The sequence below is a fragment of the Coregonus lavaretus genome (genome assembly GCF_964263955.1).
Source record: "Coregonus lavaretus genome assembly, chromosome: 3".
NCBI lineage: Eukaryota > Metazoa > Chordata > Actinopteri > Salmoniformes > Salmonidae > Coregonus > Coregonus lavaretus.
The window spans coordinates 60,344,754-60,368,937 of record NC_139990.1 but is presented as its reverse complement, the minus strand read 5'-3'; the positions used below and the strand labels follow the sequence as shown (position 1 = coordinate 60,368,937).

Here is a 24,184-nt window from a genome sequence, read left to right as displayed (position 1 = left end):
AAAGGACCAGCTGACATCATGTCAGTGATTCTCTCGTTAACACAGGTGAGAGTGTTGGCGAGGACAATGCTGGAGATCACTCTGTCATGCTGATTGAGTTAGAATAACAGACTGGAAGCTTTAAAAGGAGGGTGGTACTTGAAATCATTGTTCTTCCTCTGTTAACCATGGTTACCTGCAAGGAAACACGTGCCGTCATCATTGCTTTGCACAAAAAGGGCTTCACAGGCAAGGATATTACTGCTAGTAAGATTGCACCTAAATCAACCATTCATCGGATCATCAAGAAGAGAGGTTCAATTGTTGTGAAGAAGGCTTCAGGGCGCCTAAGAAAGTCCAGCAAGCGCCAGGACTGTCTCCTAAAGTTGATTCAGCTGTGGGATCGGGGCACCACCAGTGTAGAGCTTGCTCAGGAATGGCAGCAGGCAGGTGTGAGTGCATCTGCATGCACAGTGAGGCGAAGACTTTTGGAGGATGGCCTGGTGTCAAGAAGGGCAGCGAGGAAGCCACTTCTCTCCAGGAAAAACATCAGGGACAGACTGATATTCTGCAAAAGGTACATGGATTGGACTGCTGAGGACTGGGGTAAACTCATTTTCTCTGATGAATCGCCTTTCCGATTGTTTGGGGCATCAGGAAAAAAGCTTTTCCGGAGAAGACAAGGTGAGCACTACCATCAGTCCTGTGTCATGCCAACAGTAAAGCATCCTGAGACCATTCATGTGTGGGGTTGCTTCTCAGCCAAGGGAGTGAGCTCACTCACAATTTGCTTAAGAACACAGCCATGAATAAAGAATGGTACCAACATATCCTCCGAGAGCAACTTCTCCCAACCATCCAAGAACAGTTTGGTGACGAACAATGCCTTTTCCAGCATGATGGAGCACCTTGCCATAAGGCAAAAGTGATAACTAAGTGGCTCAGGGAACAAAACACCGACATTTTGGGTCCATGGCCAGGAAACTCCCCAGACCTTAATCCCATTGAGAACTTGTGGTCAATCCTCAAGAGGCGGGTGGACAAACAAAAACCCACAAATTCTGACAAACTCCAAGCATTGATTATGCAAGAATGGGCTGCCATCAGTCAGGATGTGGCCCAGAAGTTAATTGACAGCATGCCAGGGCGGATTGCAGAGGTCTTGAAAAAGAAGGGTCAACACTGCAAATATTGACTCTTTGCATAAACTTCATGTAATTGTCAATAAAAGCCTTTGACACTTATGGAATGCTTGTAATTATACTTCAGTATACCATAGTAACATCTGACAAAAATATCTAAAAACACTGAAGCAGAAAACTTTGTGAAGACCAATACTTGTGTCATTCTCAAAACTTTTGACCACGACTGTACACTTAGGTAGGAGTCATTAAAACTTGTTTTTCAACCACCACACATTTCTTGTTAACAAACTATAGTTTGGCAAGTCGGTTAGGACTAGTTTTTCCAACAATTGTTTACAGACAGATTATTTCACTTATAATTCACTGTATCACAATTCCAGTGGGTCAGAAGTTTACACACACTAAGTTGACTGTGCCTTTAAACAGCTTGGAAAATTCCAGAAAATGATGTAATGGATTTAGAAGCTTCTGATAGGCTAATTGACATCATTTGAGTCAATTGGAGGTGTACCTGTGGATGTATTTCAAGGCCTACCTTCAAACCCAGTGCCTCTTTGCTTGACATCATGGGAAAATCAAAAGAAATCAGTCAAAAAAATTATAGACCTCCACAAGTCTGGTTCATCCTTGGGAGCAATTTCCAAATGCCTGAAGGTACCACGTTTATCTGTACAAACAGTAGTACGCAAGTATAAACACCATGGGACCACGCAGCCGTCATACTGCTCAGGAAGGAGACACATTCTGTCTCCTAGATATGAACGTACTTTGGGCCGAAAAGTGCAAATCAATCCCAGAACAACAGCAAAGGACCTTGTGAAGATGCTGGAGGAAACAGGTACAAAAGTATCTATATCCACAGTAAAACAAGTCCTATATCGACATAACCTGAAAGGCCGCTCAGCAAGTAAGATGCCACTGCTCCAAAACCGCCCAAAAATGCCAGACTACGGTTTGCAACTGCACATGGGGACAAAGATCATACTTTTTGGAGAAATGTCCTCTGGTCTGATGAAACAAAAATAGAACTGTTTGGCCATAATGACCATCGTTATGTTTGGAGGAAAAAGGGGATGCTTGCAAGCCGAAGAACACCATCCCAACCGTGAAGCACGGGGGTGGTAGCATCATAATGTGGGGGTGCTTTGCTGCAGGAGGAACTGGTGCACTTCACAAAATAGATGGCATCATGAGGAAGGAAAAGTATATGGATATATTGAAGCAACATCTCAAGACATCAGTCAGGAAGTTAAAGCTTGGTCACAAATGGGTCTTCCAAATGGACAATGACCCCAAGCATACTTCCAAAGTTGTGGCAAAATGGCTTAAGGACAACAAAGTCAAGGTATTGGAGTGGCCATCACAAAGCCCTGACCGCAATCCTATAGAAAATGTGTGGGCAGAACTGAAAAAGCGTGTACGAGCAAGGAAGCCTACAAACCTGACTCAGTTACACCAGCTCTGTCAGGAGGAATGGGCCAGAATTCACCTAACATATTGTGGGAAGCTTGTGGAAGGCTACCCGAAACGTTTGACCCGAGTAAAACAATTTATAAGGCAATGCTACCAAATACTAATTGAGTGTATGTAAACTTCTGACCCACTGGGAATGTGATGAAAGAAATAGAAGCTGAAATAAATAATTCTCTACTATTATTCTGACATTTCACATTCTTAAAATAAAGTGGTGATCCTAACTGACCTAAAACAGGGAATATTTACTAGGATTAAATGTCAGGAATTGAAGAACTGAGTTTAAATGTATTTGGCTAAGGTGTATGTAAACTTCCGACTTCAACTGTATATACAGTACCAGTCAAAAGTTTGGACACACCTACTCATTCAAGGGTTTTTCTTTATTTTTCACTCTTTTCTACATTGTAGAATAGTAGTGAAGATATCACAACTATGAAATAATATGTATGGAATCATGTAGTAACCAAAAAAAGTGTTAAACATCTAAATATATTTTATATTTGAGATTCTTCTAACTCTTTGCCTTGATGACAGATTTGCACACTCTTGGCATTCTGTCAATCAGCTTCACCTGGAATGCTTTTCCAACAGTTTTGAAGGAGTTCCCACATATGCTGAGCACTTGTTGGCTGCTTATCCTTCACTCTGCGGTCCGACTCACCCCAAACCATCTCAACTGGGTTGAGGTCGGGGGATTGTGGATGCCAGGTCATCTGATGTAGCACTCCATCACTCTCCTTCTTGGTAAAATAGCCCTTACACAGCCTGGAGGTGTGTTGGGTCATTGTCCTTTTGAAAAGCAAATTATAGTCCCACTAAGCCCACACCAGATGGGATGGCGTATCGCTGTAGAATGCTGTGGTAGCCATGCTGGTTAAGTGTGCCTTGAATTCTAAATAAATCACTGACAGTGAGCACCCCCACAGAGCACCCCCACACCATCACACCTCCTCCTCCATGCTTTACGGTGGGAACTACACATGCGGAGATCATCCATTCACCCATACCGCGTCTCACAAAGACACGGCGGTTCGAACCAAAAATCTCCAATTTGGACCAAAGGACAGATTTCCACCGGTCTAATGTCCATTGCTCTTGTTTGTTGGCCCAAGCAGGTCTCTTCTTCTTATTGGTGTCCTTTAGTAGTGGTTTCTTTGCAGCAATTCGACCACGAAGGCCTGATTCACACAGTCCCCTCTGAACAGTTGATGTTGAGATATGTCTGGGACTTGAATTCTGTGAAGCATTTATTTGGGCTGCAATTTCTGAGGCTGGTAACTCCAATGAACTTATCCTCTGCAGCAGAGGTAACCCTTGAATGAGTAGGTGTGTCCAAACTTTTGACTGGTACTGTATATGTCAGGTGTGTATCTGCAGAGACAGTGTGGAGGCCAAGCAGGTGGTGATGGCAATAGCCACCAAGCTGGGTTTCAGTGCCCTGGACAGGGGCTCTCTCTCAGCAGCCCGGGAGCTGGAGGACTTCCCCTTGCAGCTGTTCCCCCAGTGGAGGCTCCCCCTGCGCATCGCCATCAGCCTCAGCACTGCCTTCTTCTACCTGCTGATCAGAGACATCATCTACGCATACGTCACCCAGGGCAATGACATCTTCTTCAGAATCATGGTCTTGCTGGCAAACAAGGTACAGGCCCTCTGTGTGTGTTTGTAACCTCTGCAGGAGTGTCCCATCGTGTCTCTGATCATGAGGTCTCTGTTACCTGCCTTGTGTCCTGGCTTCCTTCCTGCAGCTCTACAGAGGCACAAAGTACAGGTCAGACCTCTGTGTGTTTGTGCATACATTTATGTTGATTATAAGTGTGTATGTATGTTTAACATCGGGGGCTTCCCTGATTGGCTGGACGATGTGCAGGAAACAGCTGGGTCTTCTGGCACTGGGGTTCGTTGATATGCACGTGCTCTATACACTGATCATACCCATATGCTGCTCCATACAACACACACTTATCTCACAGGTTGTCAATGAGGTAGGAGAACTCGGGACGAGTATGTGTGTTCCTGTGACAGGGATAAAGATGATACTGTATCTAATGTAACTCGTTTTTACCAGCCTCTCGTTGTCTCTCTCAGACGAAGGCCAATAAGACCACTCCATTTGAGTTCGACAACACAGAGGCCTGGGGCACAGACTCCTTTGTCCTGGGGATCCTGGGCTTCTGTCTCTACGTCCTGCTGGTGATCACCTCCCTGCCATCTGTAGGAGCAGCGCTCAGCTGGAGGGAGTTCAGCTTCGTTCAGGTACAAGGAACGTGTGTTTGTGTGCTTGCGTGTATGTATGTCATGATCTAACCCCCTCTGTTATCACTCATTCGCTTCTGAGAACGTGTTTCTCTGAGAATTTCCTGCTGAGTCATGGCGCTGTAGATAACATTGCTTCAACTATCAGAGCTGTAAAAATGGTTGTTAAATCAATAAGTCATAATTTGATCACTGGAGACACTTATAGTGTGTGCGCTCTCCCCCACCAGTCCAAGCTGGGCCACCTGACTCTGCGGTTGTATACAGCCCAAGGCTTACTGTATGGCTAGAACAAGTTCCTGTGTTCCTCCACCTACAAGTGGTACACCCCACCGGGCTACATGCAGTGTCTGGTCCTTCCCTCTGTGGTGCTGGTCCCCAGATAGATCTCTTTGGTAAACATGGACAGCGGTATTATTATAATTTTTTCCTGAGAGTTTCTCCTCACCACTGGTTTTCCAGTGGTTACGTGATTTAGAAAGTTATTGATCGTCTGCTCTCACGCAGGACTAAATTAACTTGTCATTGGTTGCACTGAAAAAAATATTTGTATAAAACTGCAAATGACAGTCCTATCATTCTTAATTGTCATCAGTTGTTACATTGATGAAGTAGAATGCATCACTAGAGTGGGCAAGACAGAATAAAAGCAACTTTTAATAATTGTATTGGCAAGTGTAACAGCAAACAAAGTAATTATAGGTGACTCGTTTTGGACAAACAAATGTGATCCAAAACATTTATTGTATTTAAAATTGCAACTACAAACTTATCCATTACAGCTTTCAGATAGTTATGTAATAATATTTACATTGTATTAAGGCAACATGCGGACTATGAACTGATACTTGGATAATGAAATAAAGTGTTCAGTCTCCTCACAATAATCAATTTATCTAGACAACTTGTTTCCATAAGCCGGGTTGATTTGTAATCCATTATTTTTCTGGGTGCGTAACATTGGTCTGAATTTGATAAAGGCCCTCTTTGGCAATGCAGTAAGTGGGGTTACATCTGTGTTCCAACATTAAGGTTAACGAAGTAGACGGAAGTCAGCGAGTAAAGTGGAGGGAGGTGTATCTGCAACAGACAAGTCAGACACCATAATGGTTTTCCAACCGCAAGGCTCAGAACATGGCAGTGTCAACATAGCTATTGTTTCTAAAAATGGTTAAATGAACTTCACTGAAACCGTATGTACAATTAAGTCAGTTAAAGTCTCTAATTTCACTCATTTGTAGGGGTGTAACGATCCATCTACTACATCGATGTATCGATTTATATTCCTATGATCCAACTACATCGATCTGTGCTCGGCGAGTTGGCCTTTTGGACAACATATATCGATCTAACATCGTTTTAAAATGTAATAAATCGATTGTATCGATACTAGGAAATAACCCATTGGATTTAAGCACGTCAGACTTTATATGCAGGGGTGCACATAACTGGTACGCAGGTACGCAAGCGCGACAAAAATCAGGAATGCGTAATGCCACTTGTGTTACTACGCGCCTTTGCGTACTTGACCGATCTTCTCATCTAACCTTACACATGACATGTTGCTTGTCAACTACTGTCAGGGATGTCCAAAAAGCAACAGACATTAAGCAGCTTCTTTGGCGTTTCGCCACCTACAAAGAAACGCCAACTGGAGCCAGAGCCGAAGAAAATACTTTTTTCGGAAAAGTGGCTCCAAGATGTGCAGTGGCTTGAAGCTAACGATGAGCGCACTGAAATGTGGTGCAAGATTTGCCGCTCAAATCCACATCTAGCAGACAAAACAGGTGCATTTTATAAAAGGCTCAAAGAATTTCAAGCATCCTTTATTTGACAAACATGAAAAGAGCAAGGAGCACACGAATGTGGCGCAAGCCATTGCTAAACAAGCTAGCCGAGAAGAAATGTCCAGTCGCCCACTTGCCAGATGGCGAGACAAGCTGAATGAAGAACAGCGGCAAGCTCTGTTTAATATTTTTCTCCTCGCCTTCCATAAAGCTAAACACGCACGTCCCATGTCTTCCTATTCTGAGGATGTTCCTTTACTGAAGCGGCTAGGAGTAAATATATATACATATCATTCACGTGAAGGGGGCACACGGATCATGCAGAGCATCGCTCACACCATCAGCGGGGAGTTACGAGCCAAGTTGCAGTCTGCTGAATTTTGGGGGCTGCTTTTTGATGGATCTGAGGACATCACAAAAACTGAGCAGGAAATCGTTTACATTGTGTCAGTGTCCAGCAACGGAGAGTTTACTTCGGACTTTATTGGACTGATTGAATTGGGTGCTGACCGAACCGCACAGGCCATAACAGACGGACTTGTGAGACTTTTCAGGACACAGGCTTGGATGACTGGACAACAAAGTTGGTCGCTGTGTGCACAGACGGGGCTGCTGTCAACGTAGGTATCTACAACGGCATTGTGCCAAAAATCCGGAAACTTGCTGCGGTTGGAGACTCCCTTGTGCACATTCTGTGCACCGCACACACACTGGAGAATTGCGCGAAATCAGCTGATCGCAACGTTCCTTACTGTGAGACATTTAATCGCTCTGTGGTCAAGCTGCTGCAGTGTTATTTACAAAAAGGTGGAGAAAAAAAAACTGCTGCACTGAATAAGCTATGTGAAGAAAATGGGATCTCCTTTGTGACGCTGGGTAAGTTTCATAATATCAGATGGTCTGCATGGAGGCATGAAACACTGTTAAAAATATCAAGACTATTGCCAGCCATTAAAATGCAACTGGTTACGAGTGATAACAGTGACTTGCAGCATATCTGCACAGAGCGTTTTCAGTGCTTTCTGTCAAACATGCTTGACATTTGCAACATTTTGAACACCACATCCATTAGGTTTCAGAAGGAAAAGCTGACCATTGGAGAATGTAAGGATGAACTCATGGTGGCCATTGGACAATTCACACTTCTGCTTGATGGTGAAAGCCACAGGGCACACACTGTTTCCAATGCTGACAGAGACAATACTCAGGGGGTTAATTGAAGAGTTTGAAATCAGATATGACTCCCTCAAGTCATTCTTAGTATTTGATCCTTCAACATGGCCTCAGGAAATGCAAGACCTCCACAGTTTTGGAAACAACAGTTTGCAGCATTCTCAAGAAATATGAGGCCACCTTGCAACTTGACAAAGATACCACTGTGACAGAATGGATGCGCTTAAAGCAGGCAGGAAAACGCATGGGAGCCTTTTCTGTGATTGACTTGGTCCAAATAGTAAATACAAGTAACCCAGATGCTTACTCCAACATCAACAAGGTGGTTAAGCTGTCTCTTACACTGCCTTTAAGCAGTGCAGCTTGTGAGAGGGGATTCTCACATCTCAACATAATAAAAAGTACAGATCTCGTCTGTCACATGCTCGTCTCTCAGCACTGATGCACATTCACCTGTCAAAGCAGACCACAGAGACATTTGACCCAAAGCCTGCTGTTGACGGAGACAGCTAATCGGAGGCTCAACGAAGGACAGGGAGGTGCATCTGCAGCATCTTCATCATCTACCATGCAGGAAGCTGAAGCAGAGGACAGTGGTGGCGGCACGGAGGACAGTGAGGAAGACTGCACTTAAGACCACGCTACATATGGGGTGAGTACCAGACACCATCTGCTGGTACTCACCTGAGTAACTCACTGAAAAATTTGTGCACCCCTGTTTATATGGATGTTTTTTCTTAGCACTTTTAATGATAAAGGCTTTAAACATTACTCGATTCAGTCTGCCTATCCGTGACGTCATCGCGCAAGCAGCAGCGCAAAGGCGCCAAGACAAAACATAGCATGGCGGACGACAGAGGAGAAGCCGACGAGCGAGAAATTATCAAGCCACCATTGCGGTCCTTACAAGAAACAGGAATCTAGGAAACTTCACCTGCACTGTCCAGTATCCAGGTATTTATTTCAGTCACACTGGTTGAATTTTTGGCTAAAAGGTTACTGAATCGATTTCAAGTCACTGAATCGTTTCGGATCGTATCGTTCTAAATGAACCAATATCGTCCTTGAATCGTATCGACAACCACGAATCGTGATACAAATCGAATAGTTGTTAAAACGAATCGTTACACCCCTACTCATTTGTATTCCCTGTAGCTTTAGAATCGCGGCAAAGTTGGTTCCTGTTAGTCACAGTTGCGTTCTCAAACCCCCAAAAAAAAAATTTGATTGGTTGACAAATAGTGCCTCCCACAATGCAGATGGCTCCATGTTGCTGAAAAGCAACTGCAGCAGCTTGAAGGAGACGATCAAACTGCATGACCTTTCATCACACGTTTTTTGTGAAGTTCACGCAAGTCGACATGTAGGCGCAAGTCTGAAGATTTTTATCCATAATGTAACACTTTGAAAGGCGGTGACGACCATGGTTGGTCACCGCCAGAGACCAATCGAGACATCCCACACGCTGGTTCAATTGAAGTCGATTAACTAAGTAGACCAGACCCAGCGGCGATCACATTGGGGTCTATGGGAGTGCCACCCCATTAAGCAGACAGGAACCCTAAATGGTAAACAGCCTTCGTGAACGCATTTCTTTGGCCACCGCCTTTCAAAGCGTGTTGCATTATGGGGACAAAATTTAGCTGCGCCAACACGCCAATTATCAGTATGATCTCAAATGTTGAAAACTAACCCTACCCACCTAAAATTGCAGATAGTTTGTAAATAACGCTGTAGATGCTGGATAATACGATGCCTCTGGTTTAATGTTCTGCTTTGGGCGAGAGTTTGTATATTACTCTAACATATTGCTGGTGGGTGTGTTACGCTCATCCAATTGCTGGTGTTAATTGTAGTCTACTGTAGGGAGAATGTCAGTTCCTTATGGTATACTGTACACACAACAGATAGGGCTAGTCCAGAAAGACCAGTATGGCATTGCAATTGTGAATTACCAGACAGCATGATAGAAAATTGATTTGGTTTATTAAAAGTTTGAATGGTTACAGTCAGACTGCTTGTTCTCCAGCAGTACTCGATCTGAAATCTGGAAGTCCAGGGCCCCCCAGCTGAGAACGTTTCCAGGGGTGAAATTTGTCTGGTTAGTATACCTCTGGATCTCACAGGGAGACAGCATGTTGTCCCACATGTGGACATCAGTCAGCATGCCAACGAACGACTGCTGCCGGGCAAAAAACCTGCCAAACTTAACCTGCTCCTGAAACAGGAAACATTTGTTCAGTAATAGAATACTTGCTTGTTCAGTTCAGTGTTAAATGCTTTATTTCACTAGAGCACTACTGTATGTGGCGAAAAGTAACACTGTATGGGGAATAGGGTTTCGTTTTAAAACAGCCATGGTTTTGTACTAATCCTACCTGTCCAAGGACGATGGTTTTTCCTTTGATGGCTTCAGATTGGAGGAATTTCCTGGTGCTGGGTTTGCCATCCAGCCACAGCTGTCCAAGGCCTGTCTCAGAGGCCCAGGTGGCACAGATAGAGTGCCAGCTGTTGAGGGTGTAGTCCTGGCCATCAAAGATTGCTACGCCGTTCTTGGAACGTTGTTCGAGTTCGCCTGCCGCAGTCCTCTTGAAGATGACAAAAGCGTCATCTTTAGTAGGTGTGGCAAGAGAGAACAGGATGTGGTTCCTTCTAAGGTCCGTGAAGAACCTGGAGAGACAGGAAGAAACTGTTAAGGTTCATGGATATCATACAGTTAGCAAAAAGTTCACATACCATCCATTTGTTTTAATAAGTTAAACAGTCAATAAAAAAAAATATTCAGTTTAAGTGTGTGAGATGGCAGTGTTTACCGGAGACAAACGGTGATGGCAGTGAACTTCTCTCGAGAGGTCATTAGTCTCACGTGAGCTGTGTTGGTCTCTTGTGGAAAGGTCAACATCTTACCTGAGAGGTCTGCAGACAGAATGTAGTAAAGTTACCTGATCAAAACAGCTTTTTAAATTTCACCTTTAGGTCTATGTAGTCTTAAATATTTACATTTCACCCAACTTAGAAAAATTGCTACAAATTTCACACTCTGGCGGGAGTTTAAATACTGACCAAACAAAATCCCCAACATGACTAAATAAGTTGGTTATTTACTTTCATTACCGTTAACACAGTGACTATCTTACCTTGAGGTACAGCACAGCATGTTGTAATCACCACAAGTACTAGTAGGAATTTCTCCATTGGGTAAGGATAAAAAATGTTTTTCTTAATCAATTAACTGCTTCTATAACAGTGTCATGCACTGCAGAACAGAGAGAAAGAATGTTAGTTTGATCAGATATAAGTAGTGGTGGCAGTGGTGATGAAGGAGAGTGAGGACAGGTGTGGAGGCTGACTGGCAATGAGTAGCAGCTGGTGCACGTTGAGTTAATAGAGGAGCTGCGTTCAAGGCAGCTAGTTGAAAGAGTTATGTTCAAGTCTGGTCCATAGAGTTAGTTAGAGGACCCATCTTTGTATATTTCAGTTTGGCGTCTGTGAGAACAAGGGAAGTGCCATTGAGGCCATCTCCATTTTAAAGTAGTCCATTTTCTTCTGCTTTTGTATTTGAAAAAAAGCATAAAGCTAATATTGGTGGTGGAAGCCCCAAATGGCAATGTCCATACAGAAACGGGTTACATCCATGATGAGTCCTCTATGTTCATTATTAACTCAATCAATTACTTTTTTCTGTCGCATGGCTTGCCCTGTATGCTATTAATCTTCTACTTACCGTAGAACCGGTGCATATCTAGGATTAGTTTACCATTCCCAAATCCTAACTTTAAACACTAGGTTGAAAATTGCTAAACTGGCTTCAGTGTCTAGGATACACTTCATCCTGCTCTTGGGGATATATTGTTTCCTGTCAGGCAACATCTCTGTAGATGGATAACAGACACAGGTTCTCCCTGGATAAAGTTAATGGTTTCAAACGTTCATTTGTCCTGAAGGCATATTGTGCCTGCATCCCAAATGGGACCCTATTCCCTTATTAGTGCACTACTTTTGACCACGACCCATTGGGTGTATGGGAGGGGGGAGTGTTCAGAGATAAAATACTGTAGTTATTATTAGGAGTGAAACTAGGGTATTTGGTGCAGTGAAAGTAGTGCACTATATAGGTATTGGGTGTCATGTCTCTGATCCTGTTTCACTGACTGCAGAGGAAATGGACAGCTATCCTCGGATGAGATAGATAGTTTTGAAAAACAGACAGACAGAGCTTTTCTGTTTCCTGAGAGTTGCCGTGTCCAAATACAGATACTAACGTACTACATACTTAAACTTCCTACTATGTACTCATCGTGGCATACTATTTAGCAAGTACCGTTTAGTAAAAAGCATGCAGCATGCCACAACCGCAAATCACAGCCCACCTCTTCAAATACATTGTGGAATAGTGTGCATCGAATTCTACTAGATGAAGAGCCGAAAGGAGTATAACATCCTGGCATTTAAACCATAATTGATTTTCAAAAAATCACACACTATAAAAACATACGTCGTTGATTTTTTAATTAGTATCACGCACATAAACAAACACACACAAACACCATATTGGTTGTCCCTCGAAGACGATGATGACGACGCTCCCCTTGGGGATGGGTGGGTTAGATCTTTTGCCGCTTGTGCCACTTCATCTGGCTTGTGGAGGCCGATGCGAGAACAACACTGGTGCAGCTGTGTTGGCCGTCGAATTGCATTATCCCGGCTGCGTATTGGTGTCTCTGGGTGTGTCTCTTGAATCTCCTTTGTAAGATAGTGTCTTCCAGGCGCTAAACCCCTCTGGCACAGGTGTACTGCCAGGTGCACCTGACCAGTGCTAGGATTTCCAGGCTAGAGGGATGTATGTCGCAGCGCTTCAGCATGTCCTCCAGCGGAGTGTTTGGCTGTGTTGAGTTGACGGTAGAGAACTTAGCAGGGGAGGCGTGATCAGGCATGTGGATCACGTGGCCGAGCCAGTAAAGGTGTCGTTTAACCATGCTTGCCTCAATGCAGGACTACTTGGTGTTGGCGAAGATCTCGATGTTGGGTACTCTGTCCTTCCAGGTTAGCCCAGGATTCTAAATAGTGTGGATTTTGTTGCCAAGGGAGCACATAGGGGAGAGGGCATAGTTGAGAGGGCAGCACCGAGGTAGATAAAATGGGGTACCACTTTGAGGGGAACACTGGAGAATGCAGATGAGAGTTGAGCAATTATTTATGTCTTCTGGGTTTTGACTTGGAGGCCGACAGAGAGGTAGGAGGAGACCAGAGGTGTGTTCAACAAGGATTTGGTTTGCGAATGCTTGCTGCAAACTATGTTTGTTTTCAACAGAGTTTGTTGAACGTTTTTAACGTTCCATTTCTGTTAGTCTTGGCAAACTGAAATGGATGTGGCAGGAAGAGCAGCTGTCCTTGCTGCAGCAATTGTGGAAGATTTTTTAGATTTAGTTCCCGATCCTATTGAAGCACTGTTTCCCCTACTAGCAGTTGCTATATATGGGATTGAAGATGAGTCCGGTAGAATACTGAATTATGTGGAGGAGGTGATCCCGACATAAAGTGACCACTCCTTTCGGTCTCAGTTTCGCATGGGTCAGGAGAACTTCCAGGTAATTTGCAATACATTCGCATATTATATTTTGTATCAGATGTATTATTTATGATATGTGCATACTCCTCTTTAATAATACAAACAAGCCCAGCCTCAATGATCTAGCTAGCTTGCCAACCACAGCTTTGCAGTCTCCATTTGCGTTGTTTGGTCAGTAGAATTGCCTCTTATGCAACTGAATTACAAGAAGGGGAAAAAAAGTATATTTCCATATCAAAACATAGGCCAATACATGATGTTTCACTGTCCAGATGTAAAAAGTAATGATTTACCAATGATTAATTAATTTAGTAACACCATCCTCATATGTTATATCCTACCATTAAAGATACTCTGCACTGTAAAACTTTGTAAGCTGCCTATCAATAGGCTACTGTCTCCATCTACTGGCAGATTTTGCATTGCAATTGTGCAGTAAATCAACAACACCAATGAATAACAGATTACTCAAGATTGTTGAGTGTTCTCAGCTGAAAGACAGATCTATCAGATTCTTATTTTGCTTTGTTCCAGATACTGTGTGAGGACCTGGCTCCTCTAGTGTCTCAGAGGTGGACCCATTGAAAATAGGGTGTTGGCCTCCCTGTGGCTGATGGCCAACCAGGAAAGTTTTAGGGGAGTGGTGGACCAGTTCAACCTCAGCAAAGGAACATTGCATCACCACTTCATTCAAGTGGTCACAGGCCTCACCCAGATGGTGCCTGAAGAGCAGCTGCCAGTGGTAGAGGCCACGTTCGAGAGAAAGATGAGGTACTGGCCCACAGGCCCTCTGTGTGTGTGTGTTTGTAACCTCTGCAGGTGTTCAAGGTGTGTGTGTGTGTTCTCTCCAGGTGTGTCCCATCATGTCTCTGATCATGCTGTTTCTCTGTTACCTGCCTGGTGTCCTGGCTTCCTTCCTGCAGCTCTACAGAGGCACCAAGTACAGGTCAGACCTCTGTGTGTTTGCATACATGTATGCATACATGTATGTTCATACAATGTTGCGTATTTATTTATGTTGATTGTAAGTGTTTATGTATGTTTAACATCAGGCGCTTCCCTGATTGGCTAGACGCTGTGCAGGAAACAGCTGGGTCTTCTGGCACTGGGGTTCGTTGTTATGCACATGCTCTATACACTGATCATACCCATATGCTGCTCCGTACAACACACACTTTCCTGCAACCCGCCTCACCCAATGTGGAACGGATTCTATTATTTCTTTATTTTTATCAAGAACCTACGGCTGAAAGTAGCCAGCTAACTAGCTACTTGCTATTAGCCACCGTTAGCGGTCTTCACCACTGTCCTTGGCCTGCACTACCTACCAGCCAGCTCTAGCCTGGACAATTATCGGCCAGTCTGCACAGCGTGCTATCGACCCAGAGCATATCGGATTTTCTACCGGAATCACTGTATCACTGGACCTTATCACCGGACCATCGCAACTAGCTAGCTGCAACCGAATGGCTGTTGTTTGCTAAGCACCACTTCCCGATGTACCAGTTAGCCTTGAGCTGGCCTCGAGCCAGGCCCATCTCCCAGCTATCTACCTCTCTGTCAACCGGACGGAACCTCCTAGTGTCGACACAGAGCCCCGCCGATCCATCACGACTGGTCTGCCGACGTAATCGTCTGATGTGGTTTCAACAGGCTTCCCGTTGCGACGACCACGAAGATCCATCTGCTAGCCCCAGCCCGCTAGCACGCGCAATCAACAGCCGTGCCTCCTGCTCGCCTGTGCTTTAGCAGCCTACGATCTGCTCCCGGACTTACTTAGTGCTGTTCACTGGACCTTATGATCACTCAGCTACACAGCTAATGCCTGCTAGACTGTCCCTTTACATGGTACCCCATCCTGTTTATCTGTTTAGCCTCAGCCCAAACTTTCAACGCCATTACCAGTGGTTGTCTTAGCCCTCTCGAATAACACCTGTGATTGCGTTATGCCTCTCTCCCATGTCAATATGCCTAGCCTATTGCTGATTGGGTTAGTTCTTATTATACAATGTCACTGTAGAGCCCCAAGTTCAGCTCAACCAGCCTCAGAGAGATCCTTTGTCCCACCTCCCATTACACGCGGAGACCAGCTCAATCGGTACCTCCAGTGATGCTCTCTCTTTCATAGTTAAAATTACTAAGAACTAAGAACAGATATAGGCCCTGGTTCACCCCAGACTTGACTGCCCTTGGCCAGCACAAAAACATCCTGTGGCGTACTGCATTAGCATCGAACACCTGGCTACCCCTACCCTGGCCACCAACTCTGCACCCTCCGCTGCAACTTGCCCATTCATTTGCAAATTATGGTGGAAAATAAGTATTTGGTCACCTACAAACAAGCAAGATTTCTGGCTCTCACAGACCTGTAACTTCTTCTTTAAGAGGCTCCTCTGTCCTCCACTCGTTACCTGTATTAATGGCATCTGTTTGAACTTGTTATCAGTATAAAAGACACCTGTCCACAACCTCAAACAGTCACACTCCAAACTCCACTATGGCCAAGACCAAAGAGCTGTCAAAGGACACCAGAAACATAATTGTAGACCTGCACCAGGCTGGGAAGACTGAATCTGCAATAGGTAAGCAGCTTGGTTTGAATAAATCAACTGTGGGGGCAATTATTAGGAAATGGAAGACATACAAGACCACTGATAATCTCCCTCGATCTGGGGCTCCACGCAAGATCTCACACCGTGGGGTCAAAATGATCACAAGAACAGTGAGCAAAAATCCCAGAACCACACGGGGGGACCTAGTGAATGACCTGCAGAGAGCTGGGACCAAAGTAACAAAGCCTACCATCAGTAACACACTACGCCGCCAGCGACTCAAATCCTGCTGTGCCAGACGTGTCCCCCTGCTTAAGCCAGTACATGTCCAGGCCCATCTGAAGTTTGCTAGAGTGCATTTGGATGATCCAGAAGAGGATTGGGAGAATGTCATATGGTCAGATGAAACCAAAATATAACTTTTTGGTAAAAACTCAACTCGTCGTGTTTGGAGGACAAAGAATACTGGTTGCATCCAAAAAACACCATACCTACTGTGAAGCATGGGGGTGGAAACATCATGCTTTGGGGCTGTTTTTCTGCAAAGGGACCAGGACGACTGATCCGTGTAAAGGAAAGAATGAATGGGGCCATGTATCGTGAGTGAAAACCTCCTTCCATCAGCAAGGACATTGAAGATGAAACGTGGCTGGGTCTTTCAGCATGACAATGATCCCAAACACACCGCCCGGGCAACGAAGGAGTGGCTTCGTAAGAAGCATTTCAAGGTCCTGGAGTGGCCTAGCCAGTCTCCAGATCTCAACCCCATAGAACATATTTGGAGGGAGTTGAAAGTCTGTGTTGCCCAGCGACAGCCCCAAAACATCACTGCTCTAGAGGAGATCTGCATGGAGGAATGGGCCAAAATACCAGCAACAGTGTGTGAAAACCTTGTGAAGACTTACAGAAATGTTTGACCTGTGTCATTACCAACAAAGGGTATATAACAAAGTATTGAGAAACTTTTGTTATTGACCAAATACTTATTTTCCACCATAATTTGCAAATAAATTCATTACAAATCCTACAATGTGATTTTCTGGATTTTTTTTTCTCATTTTGTCTGTCATAGTTGACGTGTACCTATGATGAAAATTACAGGCCTCTCTCATCTTTTTAAGTGGGAGAACTTGCGCAATTGTTGGCTGACTAAATACTTTTTTTCCCCACTGTAAATCTAGAATCTGCTTCCTATTTCGCAACAAAGCCTCCTTCACTCATGCTGCTAAACATGCCCTTGTAAAACTGACTATCCTACCGATCCTTGACTTCGGCGATGTCATTTACAAAATAGCTTCCAACACTCTACTCAGCAAACTGGATGTAGTCTATGACAGTGCCATCCGTTTTGTCACCAAAGCCCCATATACTACCCACCATTGTGACCTGTACGCTCTCGTTGGCTGGCCCTCACTACATATTCGTCGCCAAACCCACTGGCTCCAGGTCATCTATAAATCACTTCTAGGCAAATCCCTGCCTTATCTTAGATTATTGGTCACCATAGCAACACCCACCCGTAGTTCGCGTTCCAGCAGGTATATCTCACTGGTCATCCCCAAAGCCAACACCTCCTTTGGCCGCCATTCCTTCCAGTTCTTGGAGACACTTATCTCCCTCACTAACTTTAAGCATCAGTTGTCAGAGCAGCTTACCGATCACTGCAGCTGTACACAGCCCATCTCTAATTAGCCCACCCATCTACCTCATCCCCATATTGTTATTTACTTTGCTCATTTGCACCCCAGTATCTCTATTTGCACATCTATCACTCCAGTGTTAGTACTAATTTGTAATTATTTTGCACTATGGCCTATTTATTGCCTTACCTCCATAACTTACTACATTTGCACACACTGTATATAGATTTTCTATTGTGTTATTGACTGTACGTTTTGTTTATTCCATATGTAACTGTGTTGTTTTTAATCGCACTGCTTTGCTTTATCTTGGCCCGGTCGCAGTTGTAAATGAGAACTCGTTCTCAACTGGCTTACCTGGTTAAATAAAAGGTAAAAAAAAAAAAAATCTGCACTCATTCACTTCTGAGAACGTGTTTCTCTGAGAATTTCCTGCTGAGTCATGGCGCTGTAGTTAACATTGCTTCAACTATCAGAGCTGTAAAAATGGTTGTTAAATCAATACGTCATCATTTGACATGTGATCTCCCCCACCAGTCCAAGCTGGGCCACCTGACTCTGCGGTTGTATACAGCCCAAGGCTTACTGTATGGCTAGAACAAGTTCCTGTGTTCCTCCACCTACAAGTGGTACACCCCACCGGGGCTACATGCAGTGTCTGGTCCTTCCCTCTGTGGTGCTGGTCCCCAGATAGATCTCTTTGGTAAACATGGACAGCGGTATTATTATAATTTTTTCCTGAGAGTTTCTCCTCACCACTGGTTTTCCAGTGGTTACATGATTTAGAAAGTTATTGATCGTCTGCTCTCACGCAGGACTAAATTAACTTGTCATTGGTTGCACTGAAAAAAATATTTGTATAAAACTGCAAATGACAGTCCTATCATTCTTAATTGTCATCAGTTTTTACATTGATGAAGTAGAACGCATCACTAGAGTGTATTGGCAGGTGTAACAGCAAACAAAGTAATTATAGGTGATTTGTTTTGGACAAACGTGATACGAAACATTTATTGTATTTGAAAGTGCAACTACAACCTTATCCATTACGGCTTTCAGATAGGTATGTAATAATATTTACGTTGTATTAAGGCAACATGCTGACTATGAACTGATACTTGGCTAATGAAATAAATGTTCAGTCTCCTCACAATAATCAATTTATCTAGAATCTAGCTAATAACAACTTGCTTACCTTCTGCATTTGAGTGCTCAACCTCGACATGTCCAACGAGACTGTTTGCTGGACGTCCCACAAAATAATAAAAAAAACGGGCATAAACAGTTTCGCATTCCTTTAACATTTGTTTCAACGTCAATCATGGAGATGTAAGTTGAGGCAGACAGTTCAGCTGCAGTTTCTTCCAGGATAGTGTCCGCGATGGTGCCATTGTTTGCACAGGACACGTTGTTTCCATAAGCCGGGTTGATTTGTAATCCATTCTTTTTCTGGGTGCGTAACATTGGTCTGAATTTGATAAAGGCCCTCTTTGGCAATGCAGTTAGTGGGGTTACATTTCTGTGTTCCAACATTAAGGTTAATGAAGTAGACGGAAGTCAGCGAGTAAAGTGGAGGGAGGTGTATCTGCAGACAAGTCAGACACCATAATGGTTTTCCAACCACAAGGCTCAGATCAACATGGCAATGTCAATGTTGCTATTGTTTCTAAATGGTGTTGATGAAACAAGTTTACTGGAGAACGGAGACCAAGTAGAGACTTTTGGACAAGGTGGATGATTGTATAATATAAGGCAGTTTATTCAGAGGTAAAGATATCTGTAAATAGCGTGCACGGACCCGTTCGTCAACCTCGTAGGGAGATATCCGAGAGCGCGCCCCAAAACATTGTGTGCTGACATTTTATACAATAAAATAAAGTAGGTTGATTCTAGTAGTTCTGATCTTCCGATTGGTCCTGATGAGTTGGTCGAGGTCATCTCCATTGCATTGGCTCTGAGTCGGGTTCTCTGTCTTCAGATGTTCAGCCTAAGAGAAGGGGTTTTTTGTGTGTGTGTGCTTAACAATGATGATGTGTATGTGTGTATGTGTGTGTGTGTGTATGTGTGTGTGTATGTGTGTATGTGTGTGTGTGTATGTGTGTATGTGTGTGTGTGTGTATGTTTAACAATGATGATGTGTGTGTGTGTGTGTGTGTATGTGTGTGTGTGTGGGGGGGGTGTGTGTATGTCCTCAGAGCAATAACTCGTGAGTTTGGGAGAACTTGAGAGACCTATGGCGTGGGTGTTGTCCATAGCCACCTGCTGATAAGGCCGACAAGATAGAAGTCTTTGTGCATTGTATTAAGTCCAAAGGCCCCAACACAAGATGGGTTATGCACAAGATTTTAGTCAGACCAAGCTATAACATAATATATTTACCACGACAATGGTTAAGTGAACTTCACTGAAACCGTATGTACAATTAAAATCAGTTAAAGTCTCATCACTAATTTGTATTCCCTGTAGCTTTAAAATCGCAGCAAAGTTGGTTCCCGTTTGTCGCGTTCTCAAACCCCCCAAAAATCTAATTGATTGGTTGACAAATAGTGCCTCCCACAATGCAGATGGCTCCATGTTGCTGAAAAGCAGCAGCGACTTGGAGACTAACTGCATGACCTTTCATCACATGGTTTTTGTGAAGTTCACGCAAGTCGACATGTAGGCGCAAGTCTGAAGATTTGTATCCATAATGTAACACTTTGAAAGGCGGTGACGACCATTGTTGTCACCGTGCTGGTTCAATTGGTAGAGCATGGCACTTGTAACGCCAGGGTAGTTGGTTCGATCCCCGGGATCACCCATACGTAAAAATGTATGCACACATGACTAAGTCGCTTTGGATAAGTGTCTGCTAAATGGCATATTAAGTACCAGACCCAGCGGCGATCACATTGGGGTCTATGGGCGAGCCACCCCATTTAGCAGACAGGAAACCTAATGGTAAACAGCCTTCGTGAACGCATTTCTTTGGCCACCGCCTTTCAAAGCGTGTTGCATTATGGGGACAAAATTTAGCTGCGCCAACACGCCAATTATCTTAGTATGATCTCAAATGTTGAAAACCAACCCTACCCACCTAAAATTGCAGATAGTTTGTAAATAATGCTGGATAATACAATGCCTCTGGTTTAATGTTCTGCTTTGGGCGAGAGTTTGTATATTACTCTAACATATTGCTGGTGGGTGTGTTACGCTCATCCAATTGCTGGTGTTAATTGTAGTCTACTGTAGGGAGAATGTCAGTTCCTTATGGTATACTGTACACACAACAGATAGGGCTAGTCCAGAAAGACCAGTATGGCATTGCAATTGTGAATTACCAGACAGCATGATAGAAAATTGATTTGGTTTATTAAAAGTTTGAATGGTTACAGTCAGACTGCTTGTTCTCCAGCAGTACTCGATCTGAAATCTGGAAGTCCAGGGCCCCCCAGCTGAGAACGTTTCCAGGGGTGAAATTTGTCTGGTTAGTATACCTCTGGATCTCACAGGGAGACAGCATGTTGTCCCACATGTGGACATCAGTCAGCATGCCAACGAACGACTGCTGCGGGGCAAAAAACCTGCCAAACTTAACCTGCTCCTGAAACAGGAAACATTTGTTCAGTAATAGAATGCTTGCTTGTTCAGTTCAGTGTTAAATGCTTTATTTCACTAGAGCACTACCATATGTGGCCAAAGTAACACTGTTTGGGGAATAGGGTTTCATTTAAAAACAGCCATGGTTTTGTACTAATCCTACCTGTCCAAGGACGATGGTTTCAGATTGGAGGAATTTCCTGGTGCTGGGTTTGCCATCCATTCAGTGTGTGAGATGGTAGTGTTTACCGAAGACAAACGGTCATGGCAGTGAACGTCTCGAGAGGTCATTAGTTGCACATGAGCTGTGTTGGTCTCTTGTGGAAAGGTAAACATCTTACCTGAGAGGTCTGCAGACAGAATATAGTGAAAAAGTTACCTGATCAAAACAGCTTTATTAAATTCCGCCTTAAGGTCTATGTAGTCTTAAATATTTACATTTCACCCAACTTAGAAAAGTTGCTACAAATTTCACACTCTGGCAGGAGTTTAAATACTGACCAAACAAAATAAGTTGGTTATTTACTTTCATTACCGTTAACACAGTGACTATCTTACCTTGAGGTACAGCACAGCATGTTGTAATCACCACAAGTACTCGTAGGAATTTCTCCATTGGTAAGGACACATATATATATTTTTTCAATCAATTAACCGTTTCTGTTACAGCGTCATGCACTGCAGAATAGAGAGAAATAATGTTAGTTTGGTCAGATATAAGTAGTGGTGGCAGTGGTGATTAAGGAGAGTGAGGACAGGTGTGGAGGCTGACTGGCAATGAGTAGCAGCTGGGTCACATTGAGTTAATAGAGGAGCTGCGTTCAAGGCAGCTAGTTGAAAGAGTTATGTTCAAGTCTGGTCCATAGAGTTAGTTAGAGGACCCATCTTTGTATATTTCAGTTTGGCGTCTGTGAGAACAAGGGAAGTGCCATTGAGGCCATCTCCATTTTAAAGTAGTCCATTTTCTTCTGCTTTTGTATTTGAAAAAAAGCATAAAGCTAATATTGGTGGTGGAAGCCCCAAATGGCAATGTCCATACAGAAACGGGTTACATCCATGATGAGTCCTTTGGGTGTGTCTCTTGCATCTCCTTTGTAAGATAGTGTCTTCCAGGCGCTGAACCCCTCTGGCACAGGTGTACTGCCAGGTGCACCTGACCAGTGCTAGGGTTTCCAGGCTAGAGGGATGTATGTCGCAGCGCTTCAGCATGTCCTCCAGTGGAGCGTTTGGCTGTGTTGAGTTGACAGTAGAGAACTCAGCGGGGGAGGCGGTGATCAGGCATGTGGATCACGTGGCCGAGCCAGTAAAGGTGTCGTTTAACCATGCTTGCCTCAATGCAGGACTACTTGGTGTTGGCGAAGATCTCGATGTTGGGTACTCTGTCCTCCCAGGTTGGCCCTGGATTCTAAATAGTGTGGATTTTGTTGCCAAGGGAGCACATATGGGAGAGGGCATAGTTGAGAGGGCAGCACCGAGGTAGATGAAATGGGGTACCACTTTGAGGGGAACACTGGAGAATGCAGATGAGAGTTGAGCAATTATTTTTGTCTTCTGGGTATTGACTTGGAGGCCAACAGAGAGGTAAGAGGAGACCAGAGGTGTGTTCAACAAGGATTTAATTTGCGAATGCTCGCTGCAAACGATGTTTGTTTTCAACAGAGTTTGTTGAACGTTTTTAACGTTCCATTTCTGTTAGTCTTGGCAAACTGAAATGGATGTGGCAGGAAGAGCAGCTGTGCTTGCTGCAGCTTGAACAATTGTTGAAGATTTTGTAGATTTAGTTCCCGATCCTATTGAAGCACTGTTTCCCCTACTAGCAGTTGCTATATATGGGATTGAAGATGAGTCCGGTAGAATACTGAATTATGTGGAGGAGGTGATCCCGACATACAGTGACCACTCCTTTCGGTCTCACTTTCGCATGGGTCAGGAGACCTTCCAGGTAATTTGCAATACATTCGCATATAATATTTTGTGTCAGATGTATTATTTATGATATGTGCATACTCCTCTTTAATAATACAAACAAGCCCAGCCTCAATGATCTAGCTAGCTTGCCAACCACAGCTTTGCAGTCTCCATTTGCGTTGTTTGGTCAGTAGAATTGCCTCTTATGCAACTGAATTAAAAGAAGAAAATATAGATTTCCATATCAAAACATAGGCCAATACATGATGTTTCACTGTCCAGATGTAAAAAATAATGATTTACCAATAATTTACCAATCATTAATTTATTTAGTAACACCATCCTCATATGTTATATCCTACTATTAAAGATACTGTGCACTGTTAACCTTTGTAAACTGCCTGTCAATAGGCTACTGACTCCATCTACTGGCAGATTTTGCATTGCAATTGTGCAGTAAATCAACAACACCAGTGAATAACAGAGTACTCAAGATTGTTGAGTGTTCTCAGCTGAAAGACAGAGCTATCAGATTATTTTGTGATATGGACATGTGCCTTCTAAACAAAGTACCATGTGATTGCCAGTGCATGTGTTCTCCACAACATGGTCCTTATCCATGAAGGGATAACGGAGGAAATACCAGTGGAGGCCCCCACTGACCCTGCCCCAGAGCCCCAAACAGCAGCTGTTCGACAGGCAGCAATACTGAAGAGGGACAACCTGATGAGGCTGCTCTAAGCTACAACACACATCTACAAAAACACAGACATAAATACCCAACCACACACATTCACCCACCCATCACTGACGTCCACCTACCAAAAACAGTATAGTACATAACCACATTTAATCAATAAATTATTATTGGAATACATTAGAAAAATATTTGCATTTGTGTTATTTCAGTTTCTATTTGAATTAAACATGTTTCAAAACAATTTCAGTTAAACATACAGTCAAGGAAAATCTCAGGAGAATTCATTATTAGTGTACAATTAAACAATAAATAAATAAATAGATTTTGCTACTGTTCTTTGAAATTCTGGAGTGCAGCAGTAAACTGTTGAAGAATATCGTTCCTCTCACTCTGTGCTTGAAGTGTTTGTTTCTGAAGTTTTGC

General features: G+C 43.6%; 1 protein-coding gene and 1 pseudogene across 2 annotated transcripts in view; one reads left to right on the top strand and one right to left on the bottom strand.

The window, feature by feature from the left end:
• LOC311118078 (metalloreductase STEAP4-like) overlaps nucleotides 1-5,239 on the top strand; it is a 24,446-nt pseudogene extending 19,207 nt beyond the window's left edge. The window contains exons 2-5 of the transcript in view: nucleotides 3,964-4,239; nucleotides 4,276-4,582; nucleotides 4,686-4,853; nucleotides 5,084-5,239. The product of the transcript in view is annotated as a metalloreductase STEAP4-like (transcript). The remainder of the gene's footprint in view (nucleotides 1-3,963; nucleotides 4,240-4,275; nucleotides 4,583-4,685; nucleotides 4,854-5,083) is intronic.
• A 4,561-nt stretch (nucleotides 5,240-9,800) lies between these two features.
• Nucleotides 9,801-11,008, bottom strand: LOC311118069 (C-reactive protein-like; the record flags this gene model as incomplete). Its single annotated transcript, XM_084157591.1, has 4 exons — nucleotides 9,801-10,031; nucleotides 10,192-10,483; nucleotides 10,627-10,729; nucleotides 10,951-11,008. 4 exons carry the CDS (start codon nucleotides 11,006-11,008, stop codon nucleotides 9,801-9,803), a joined length of 684 nt encoding a protein of 227 aa, XP_084013717.1.
• Between the last annotated feature and the right edge of the window lie 13,176 nt (nucleotides 11,009-24,184).